General features: G+C 44.4%; 1 protein-coding gene across 2 annotated transcripts in view; it reads right to left on the bottom strand.

The window, feature by feature from the left end:
• pdcd6 (programmed cell death 6) overlaps positions 1–10,092 on the bottom strand; it is a 15,088-nt gene extending 4,996 nt beyond the window's left edge. The window contains exons 1-3 of one of the 2 annotated variants that reach the window (XM_017429816.3): positions 9,844–10,092; positions 6,650–6,711; positions 738–782 (exon numbers count right to left, since the gene is read on the bottom strand). In XM_017429816.3, the coding sequence (XP_017285305.1) occupies positions 738–782; positions 6,650–6,711; positions 9,844–9,926 (190 nt within the window). In that variant the 5' untranslated portion in view covers positions 9,927–10,092. The remainder of the gene's footprint in view (positions 1–737; positions 783–6,649; positions 6,712–9,843) is intronic. The other variant, XM_017429817.3, reaches the window with a different exon arrangement.
• Positions 10,093–10,184: the final 92 nt, after the last annotated feature.

Genomic DNA, 10,184 nt, shown 5'->3' with positions numbered 1-10,184 from the left:
GGAGGGACACAGGCGGGACACAGGCGGGACACAGGAGGGACACAGGAGGGACACAGGAGGGACACAGGAGGGACACAGGAGGGACACAGGCGGGACACAGGAGGGACCACCATAACTGGAAAGCTGTATCACTTAGAGCAGTAGGGCCCTGTCCTGGTCCTGGTCCTGGTCGACCTCCATCCTGCAGGTTTTAGATGTTTTTCTGCTCCTCAGCAGATCTTCAGGTCCTCCAGGACCAGGACTGGACCTCCCCGACTTAGACTCCCCACAACAGATACGACCTCCCAATGAGACCATCTTCTGTTGTTCATTTGGTTGCAGATTCATTCTGCAGGATGGAGCAGATTATTTGGGTTCTTTTCGCTCTGAGATTCTTTGCTCAGGGGATCATTCTGGAAGCAACGAGCTGCGTTGATAAACCGTTTCATAATCCGTCTAAAGATTCCCGCCCTCAGCGAGCGAGCATGAGTAACTCGTCAGAGTCGCACAGTCTGAGCTACACGAGCCAGAAGTCTGTAACCTGAGCTGCGTCTTCTCACAGATCGATATTTAGAGCCTGGAGAAAACCTGCAGCTGCTGCTCGTGAGCAGGTCCTTTTATCGATGGCTGCAGTTTCCCAACCTGCTTGGGCCACGGCGCCGTAACGACTTCATCTGGTTCTCGCGGCGAGGCGGCAGATAAACAACGCGATTAGGAAACAGGAAGCTGTGTGAAAGTGGCTGTCAGCTCTGACTTACCGATGATGGAGCGGACGGTCACAGGGTTGAAAGGAGTCCATGTGCCTGTGAATCAGAGGAACCGTGTTAAAAAGATCCAGAACCTCCAAAACTAAATGATCTTTGTTCGTTTCAGACAAGCTGTGAGGAAAAAAGAAGAAAAAACAAAAAGTGAAGGAACATTGCCTTGAACTAAAATGATTTTTACAAGTTAACTGGATGATATTCTCCAAAAATAAACCCTTTTCTTCTATTGGTTCGTAAATATCAATGTTTTTATGCTTTTATTTTGAAAAATGCTTCTTTAAACCGTCTACTTCAGTCACAAGTTTCATCAGAGACGCTTCGGACCCACAGATCCCATCAAAGGTCGGATGTATTGTTTAATTTCCTCCATCACTTCCTCTTATCGGGCGACATTTTGTGTCAATGAGCTTCGATTTATCAGATTAGGAACTGAGGTCCAGTTCAAGATAACCAGTCGTACTGAAGACGCTCCAACAGGAGAGAGAAAGCTTTAAATAAGTGACGACAACGACTGCGACGCTTGGTCAAATCAAAAAAAGTGAGAGTAGAAAAGAGTAAAACGGTGGAGAGATTGATCTTGTTGTCAATTTGTGGCTCTTTTTCACAAAACATGAAGTTCCTTTTTCATCTGGAGGCCCCGTTTCAATCACAAAAACCATCAAGCTGTCATTTTTATGGTCAAAAGGAAGACTTATGGAGCTAAAGTTTTTTTACGTTTACGGCCCGTTTCACCCTCAGCTCTGAAGGAGGAGAAATTTATCAACGCATCGAAATCTGTGCTGAGTCAGCAGCTCTGAGAGCGACGGCTCAACACCAGGAGGAGAAGGAAGGAGACTTCAGGAGGAGAACCAGAACCAGAACCACCCGGAGAAGTCCCGGTCAGCTGAGAGCAGCAGAAGGGCAGCTGAAACTGCAGAACTGCAGCTAAAACCAGCAAAACGGCAGCTAAAACCATCAAAACAGCAGCTAAAAGCAGCACAACAGCAGCTAAACCTCCACAACAGCAGCTAAAAGCAGCAAAAGAGCAGCTAAACCTGCAGAACTGCAGCTAAAAGCAGGACGACGGCAGCTAAAACTGAAGAACAGCAGCTGAAAGCAGCACAACAGCAGCTAAAAGCAGCAGAATGGCAGCTAAAAGCAGCAAAACAGCTGCCGAACAGCAGCTGAAACAGAAAAACAGTAAGAAAAATTAGCAAAACAGGTGCTAAAAACTGTTAATCTGATGTTAAAATAAAAAAGCAGCTAAAATTAAAACAGATATTAAAGCTAAAATGATCTCAACAGGAGCTAAACGGAAACAGAATGGCAGCCGAGAACTGAAAGAAGTGAAAAGATAAAAAAATTAGTAGCAAAACTGCAGCTAAAAGTATCTGAATTATAGCTAAAAGTGTCAGAACAGGTCTGCAGCCAAACAGAACATTCACAGAGGTATGATTTCTGTAAAATTAGTAAATCAGCTCAAAACAGGCGGATTTCTGAAGGCTTCGAACTGCAGGAGACACGAGTCGTTTCTTGCCTTTTACTCGTTTTGTTTTATTAATGAGGGGAGCTGTTTAGGTATGAGGGAAGAGCTGTTCTGGGATCAGCCCCGAGGCTCTTTCTGAAGCTGGAGTTTGGGCCAGAATCTGGATTTCCTGCTGCTAGGAGACCACAAACATAAAACACCGAAGCTGCTGGTTCTCATTTTAAACCAGAAAAATCATTTTTATAAATCATTTCTGCCCCAAAAAATAGTTTCATCCTTGCCATTTTTTTTGGAATATCAAAGTGTCAAAAATATGAATTATCACCAACGACTTTATAGGTTTGAAAAGACAGAAGAAAGCTAAAAGTTAAGGTTTAAATTGAGTTGGAGCTGCTTTAGCTTCAACTCTACAAAGTTCACTCCCAAACAAGGCGGTACGAACTCCGTTTAATCCAGATTTAAAGTCAAATTCAATAGAAAACATGATACGTGTCTGAACCACAGCAGCTAATGAGATTTAAAAAAAAAGTCAAAGGAGGTCTGAGGAAAGTTTCTAACAGGAATAACAGAACAAATGACGTCATTTTCAGCCCCGTAGTACGCATCAGTATCCAAAATAAGAGCCAAAACCTGATCGCAGCCCTATCTGAACCCCCTGATCCTGATCGATTGAAAATCTGCCTCAGCCTCATAAAAAATTCAGCTTGAAGTTAAACGAAGCAGAAGGTGAAGATCGGTGGAGCTGCAGCCGTGAGGTCGGGACAATCCGGCCTCTGTCCCGCTCAGACACTGAGCTCCTCAGTGGCTCGGCCGGCAGGCTGAGGAGGAGGAGGAGGAGGAAGGCTGGTGGAAAAACTGCAGCTTTCACACAAACATATAACGGCCGTGCTGCGGTTCAGGCGAGCACACACTGATATGAACTTTTCCAAACACGCGTTACACGCCTCACAAAGTAGCTACACAGACATGAACCCCCACCAACCACATCCTGACAGGCCGAGGCCGAGGCCTGACCCGGCATCTGGGATCAGTTTCTGCAGCTATAATAAAAGAATTACAAAACGAACCGACTGCTTTTTATATTGAGCTCAAATCGAGCAGCTCAACATCTCGACGTATCAGGAACCGAATTTGGATCCGAATAAAAATCTGTGAGAGTCAGGCCTGAGCTCCAGAACAGATCCACCTAAAGGAGGACCCGCTTTGTGACCCGGATTAACAAAATGACGCCTCATTTCCTGGATTTAAACCAGAAGTCCTCAAACTTTAGATTCAAAAAAGGTCAAGCAGCACAAGCTGAGATAAATGTGACCCAGAACCCTGGGACACCTGGACCTGGGATATCCTGGACCTGCTGCCTCCACGACCCGACTACAGACAAGCGGCAGAAGATGGATGGATAAACGTGACCTGTAGCTTCGCCTCTAAATAAAACGGCTTCGTTTTCACACAAGGCGGCAACGAGTCGCTGAAACATCCAGCTGACGCAGAAGTTGAAACGCTCCAAGTTTCAACGGAGCGGCTCGTGAAGTTTAAAGCTGTTTTCCATCTAAATTAAACCTTCTGTTTCACGTCAACAGGCCAGCCTGGATGTAAGGCCTGAAACAAGTTGCTTCCCAGCAGATCACCACTTCTGAGTCATACAGCAGTAATGATGGTCACAGGGCAGCGGATCAGCAGATCGCTGCGTTTCTGTGGCTTACACAAGCCCGCAGTCATGACCGCAGGACAACACTCAAAGAATCCAGACGGGAAAACAGCACTGGTGCCTTTCGCCGTGAGCTAGAAACGACAAGGGCTTCATTTCAACAGAGGGAAGGGCCGAGCAGAACATCAGAGCTAATCAGTGCAAACGAGCAAGTGTTGAGGGGAAAGGACTGCTGAACAAGCTGCATTCAGCCTCCGAGCGTCAGCACTTTCACTCCATCACTGGTCCTACACAGTTCGAAAAACTAATTAAAAAAGGCACAAAGGCTACGGACACATATCTGACCCAGGTCTGATCCGTTTGATTAGGAAACACATCTGATGTCACATTTCCTCCGACCTTTACGTCTTTTAGGTCCTTCACTCTCGGCTCCGACGCAGGCCTCTGTGCAGAGCTACAGCTCGTTAACATCTGCGCTCTTCTTCTTCTTCTGTCTTCTTTTACCTTTTACCGTTCGGGTGTACAAGTTGGCCTCGACTGGACGGAACTCGGCGTGCGGAGCGCGACATCTGATCTTCTTCTGAAGGACGCTTTTTAAACACGATGTGAACAACCATGCAAAAAAGAATCCTAACTGAGCATTAAGACGTCATCTTCTGAGCTACAACACCAAATTTCAGCTCAATATCTGCAAAATCAGCTGAGCTGTAGCCATTTTTGTATTCCTTTTGAAAAGCTCAGCTGGCTGTGGCGACTATCTTTAATATCTCCTCACCACCGCTGGAAGAGAAGTAAATAAATAATCATATTTTTATGAAAAAACAGAGACAGGGATGAGCATTTCTCCAGCTCAGTCTCATCGGGGACGTCTCACCTCGGAGTGAGAGGAGGACATAAGGACATAAAAGAAGATTTAAATGTTTTAAACAACCTGGTTGATGCATTTGAGCTGCGACAGACAGTCCTGCATTGGACGGATTTGTGTTTTTAGCGAGTGCACTGCAGGACAGGACGCAGTGCAGTGTGTGTGTGTGTGTGTGTGTGTGTGTGTGTGTGTGTGTGTGTGTTCAGCTTCACTGGCTCTGTTTTATATCCCGACCCGAGCGATGGACTGGCAGAGTCTGGACAACCTGCCGCTCGCCGTACGAACACACAGCGAGGTTAAAAACACACGCAGCAGCATCTTTAAACCCAAAAGAAAAAAAACGCTGAATTGCGGCTGAAAGATTGAAAAATATCCACGCACAAATGCAGACTAATCAGTATGCCGGGCGGGAGCCACTGCGCAGCCTGATGAAAGCTGCTTTCACTGCTGTACCCAGAACAAACTGGTTTCTGAGGATAATCTGATCAGAAATCTGTAAAAAACAACGCAGGAGACGAGATGAAGGCAAGATAGTTTCTGGGTGAAGAAAAGACTCCGAACTTTTCCATCTGCAGCGTTTCAGTTCTCCTCTAATCTTTCGAATTCACAAATTCATTCAACTAAAAGTCTCCCATTGTGTTCCTAAAAAGACCTCATCGCTCAGTAATCGTTTCCTGAGCCCCGAGGATGCTGAAATGTTTAACGAACTGAAACCGTTCCCAGTTATTTCAGTCACATCGCCCGGAAAGGTAAGGTCTACAGTCGCCCCCCCCGTGAAGGTCAAACATGTAATAATTTAATAAACGTCTGGTAATGTTCGCTCGTTAACAATTAACTCTGACAAAAACAGCAGAAAAGTTAACTCTGTGCGTTAAACTGTTCCTTCATATAAATAAATAAAAGTTGTTATAAGACGATTTGAAAATGTTCTTTGTGTTTCCACTGAAGTGAGAAAAGCTGCACCCTTTCTAAAGAAATCATCCAAATTATAGAACCGTTTGCTTATTTATGTTTAAAAGTAGAATTTATTTATGTTCCTATTCAAACGGTAAATTTAGTCGCTGTTATTAAAAGAAAATAAACTCAAAATCCTTGGTCAGAAACTTTCATATCATGAGCAAAACAGATTTACGTCATTTAAGGGACTTTTCTAATTAAACGGCTGGTGCAAGCTCCTCTGATTGTTTGGAGGATGTGATGAAGAGGACTCTCAGCTACTACCACTCCAAACTTTAGCTCAATATCTGTAAAAACGTCTGAGCTGCAGCCTTTCTTTAGTGTTTTCTATGGTTCATTAGCTGCTCGCTGCACATTAAGTGATTAATTCAAACCAATTTTAGATGCAAATTCTAGCAAACAGAAAAATAAAAGCTTCAGCTCAGTCTGTTTTACAGACACGGAGCTGAAATCTGGTGTGGTAGTAGCTGAGAGTCATCGAAGCACGAACCCCGAGCTCCAACAAATCACAAGAGATCTCACTATACTGTATATCGAGGGAAATCCCGTGTAATAATTTAGAAATTTGATCAAAAACCTTCATTATTTCTCAGCATAAGATGATCTTAGTTGGAAACATGAAAGGCGGCAGGCAATATGCATTCCTTCAAGGCCTTTTTTTAGAAATAAAAATACTACAGAGGTCAATTTAAATTTTAAAATCCTTTTGCTGGGTTTTATTCTTATTTCCCCGTCGCTGCAGAGGCACCGAAGCGGAGAAACTTTTCACCTGCCTTCTCTTTGTTCAGGGATAAAAATAAATCTGCGTTCATTTTCTTTTTATTCACCTGCCACCCGGGGATAAAAATAATCCATTTTCTGCAGAAAACTGTCAGTTCAATCAAGGAGGTTGGATGAAGAGAAAGAGGAGAAAGAAAATGGAGCAAAACAAACATTTAAAAAACGGTGGAAAGCACGGAGGACAAACGTACCGTTGGATAAGGCCTGCTGGAGCTCCGAGTCGGAGATCACGCCGCTGCGGTCCTTGTCCACCCTGGAGAGGAAAACACTGATTAAATATCAGCTGCTTTGAGAGTAATTCACACCAAAAACACTCCAACGCACGACGGGAGAGAGCGCCGGCGCTCGCCAGAGGAAACCTTAAACCCCCGGGGTGTGTTAGTATGTCAACAGAGTCCCATGGCGAGGGCTCAAAGCAGCTGGTGTGTTCAAAGCTCCGGGACAGCGGCCAGGCGTGTGTGTGTGTGTGTGTGTGAAGCAAAGTGAGACACATTGTTGACATGTTGCTGTTAGCGTCAGGCACTAAAACAGGTCTTTAAAGGTGATAATTAAACCTAAAAAGCGTCCCGACCAGCAGATTCAGAGAAAGCAGCGTCTTAGATTATAAACTTATAAACAGGACTTTTATTTTGTAAAGCTGATTCAGACCATTTCCTGTTATTTTTAACTTTATTTCTCTGTTTAATAACAAACAACTTCCGCAGACTTTGTGCTTTTTTTAGCCGTTCATAAATCAAAATGTTCAACTCGATCAGGAACTCAGTGCTGGGACTTTAGGTTCTGGTAAATTTAAGAGTTTTTTGAATTTTTACCTTTATTTTCCAACTTTTCCCCACAAATTCACTGAGATCTTTTCAGGTCCAGAAACACATCGTTCTCTGTTCTCTGAATTAGTTTTTTGTTTTTATTGTCTTACCATTTTCAGCATTTAGCTACAGTTTTCTAATTAGCATTGATTTTGTTATTTTTAGCCATTACTTTGATTCTGGTTCTTGTTTTGCTGATTTTAACTGACTTTTCCTAATTATTAGCAACTGTTTAGCTACCTTTAGCTTCTGTTTTGCTACTATTAGCTAGTTTTCCTCCTTTAAGCCACAGGTTTCCACAGTTTAGCCAGTTTTCCTTCATTTAAGCCACAGTTTTCTTCATTTTAGCCAATTTTCTTCATTTTAGCCACAATTTTCCTAATTTAAGCCACAGTTTTCCTAATTTAAGCCAGTTTTCCTCATTTAAGTCACAATTTTCCTCAGTTTAGCCAGTTTCCTTCATTTAAGCCACAGTTTTCTTCATTTTAGCCACAATTTTCATAAGTTTAGCCACAATTTTCATAAGTTTAGCCACAGTTTTTCATCAGTTTTAAGCTTTAGTTTCTGTTTACTTGCTTTCAGTTTCTGTTTTGCTCTTTAAACCTTCGATTCAACCATTTTAGCTTCCATAACAACTCGGTTTTAGCTTCCTCCTTTAGTCCTTTAGCGCTGCATGTTGGCAGAAAATGCCCTCTCTCTAGTAAACCCATTTACAGAACGCTTCCTCGATTGAAACATTTTTCTCTTCCTGAGACGTAAAACAAAACAAGAGAACATTTCAGAGGACGGATTGAGTCAAGCGCTCAGTGACTCAGTTGTTCCTTTAGAAAGCCACAAGGCTGAACCTGTTGGCTCAACAAACATACCAGCAGAGGAGAGGGCGGGAAATCCCTCGACAGACACACACACACACACACACACACATATATAGGACCGGCCCACTGCCGACTCTGTGGGCCGGGCTCCTGCGTCAAGATCTCGTGTCTGAAGCCTACGTGGCTCTCTGTACGCCAGTACGTCCAACCACTTCAATTTAGAAACAACAAACACTAAAGAAAACAAATAGACAGATTTCTCTGAATGAAAGACCCTTTACCGAACACACAGCTCCTTTAAAAGACGTGCACAGTGTGATCTCCTGCCGTCTTTCGCTCGCTCTGCCTCGGGCACAGGCCAAAAAAAAAAAAAAAAGAAGAAGTGAAGCATCATTAGAGCTCCCAGTTCCCCGCAGAACAGACACCATCTGCTGTTTCCATCTCCACGCTGTCAAAAACAGAACCTCGACGCATCACAACAGGACGTGTATACAGAAAAACAAAACAAATGTGCCAGGACTGAGTCAGATCTGCTCACATTTTCCCATCATTCGTTTTTTTCCCACTAAAGGCAACGGAGTTAAGGAGCAACGCCCGCTCTCCTTTCCATATATAAAACATCTAAAAATAGAATAACTGGAGTCCAACTTTCCTTTTCTTTAATTTTTATGGTTTAATAGGTTGGAAATTATGATCGACTCAGTGTGCTGGTAACAAACTCGCATTGCTGATCTGACTGTAGAAGGCTGTGAGCAAACACAGTTTTTGTCTGAGACGGTGATTCATCCATGAATTACCTCATGGAACAGATTAGATTGGCTTAAACACAAAAAGGACTCATTCAGGAGCAAATCAGGCTCAAAACAGAAGCTTTTCGCCTTCTTCTCCTACTCCGTCTTCCACTCCCGCTTGGTTTAACAGAATAAAAAAGTTAGTTTTGTCGTTTCGGCGTGTTCCCAACGCAGTGAGTCATGGATCAGTGGGTGTGTATGGGATGGATCACGTGATCCAGGGAATTCCAGCTCCATGATGTGAGGGACGGCTCTCCTGGCTGTCACACAGTCCACATCTGCTTCACATCTGCAACCAAGGGTGACTCCATCTGCAGGGACGGCGATGAGCGGCGTCAAAGGGGGGGTGGACAACCCGTGGACCCCGCTGGACGCCCCCCAAGGTCCTCGCTCCACATATGAATAATTTGTTGAAGCCTCATCGACGCCTGCAACGAATCCTCTGCAGTATTACATAACTGTGTATATTAAATGTGACCAGGGGCCAAAAACAAATCAACACATTCCTCAAAGCCTACTACTACGACAGCTTGTGACACTTAAACCCACATTTAAACACACATAATGGTTAGGGGGGAGTTATTAACCCAGAGTAAGGAGCATGAATGAACTTGAAGCTGAGGAAACCAGCAGAGAAGCCTTCAAGGACTAGTGGAGGTCCTTCAGTGAACTCCCTCTTGCTTGTGGAGGCTGCAGCGAGGCAGCTGACTGTGTGTGACACAATTTAGAGCCACTATTCGAGCCCTGTGGCACTTTTATCGACGCAGCAGCAGCGTGACCTGAAGATTTTCAGACGCGGCGGAGCAATCACTGCGGACCTTTGTGTTCACTCTCGCGTAATTTCAGCTGCTCGGAACAAAGAAGCGAGCTGTCAGTGAAATATTCGCTGTCAGACCAGCTTCCCCTGCCTTCCTCCTTCTCGCTGCGGAACAAACCGCCCTCTCTCCCCCCACCTCCGCCCGACGGAACTTACCTCTGGAAGATATTCCACAGGAAACTCTGGTCCGGGGGAGCGTTGACGTGCGGGGCGGCTCTGTACGGGCTGTGATACGCCATTTTTTTGTTTAAAGAAAAACAAAAATAAATAAATAAACAAAACAAATCCGAAAGGGCCGAGTTTGTAGTGCACGCGCTGCGCTTCCTGCCGCCTGAGTTCCTCTTCGCAGACGCTTCTCTGTCAAGACTTTTCCGCACGCGACCTTAAAACTAACTGCCTGCCTCCGCCCGCTCGGAGGGCGTGGCGAATCGAGTCGAAACCGGTGACGTCACTTCTCCGTTCCTGTTCAATTGGTTAAAAATAAACTACAAATGGAA

Source organism: Kryptolebias marmoratus, linkage group LG21, assembly GCF_001649575.2.
Source record: "Kryptolebias marmoratus isolate JLee-2015 linkage group LG21, ASM164957v2, whole genome shotgun sequence".
NCBI classification, from domain to species: Eukaryota; Metazoa; Chordata; class Actinopteri; order Cyprinodontiformes; family Rivulidae; genus Kryptolebias; species Kryptolebias marmoratus.
Note: the sequence above shows the minus strand (reverse complement) of the source record. Positions and strands in the feature narration are given on the sequence as shown.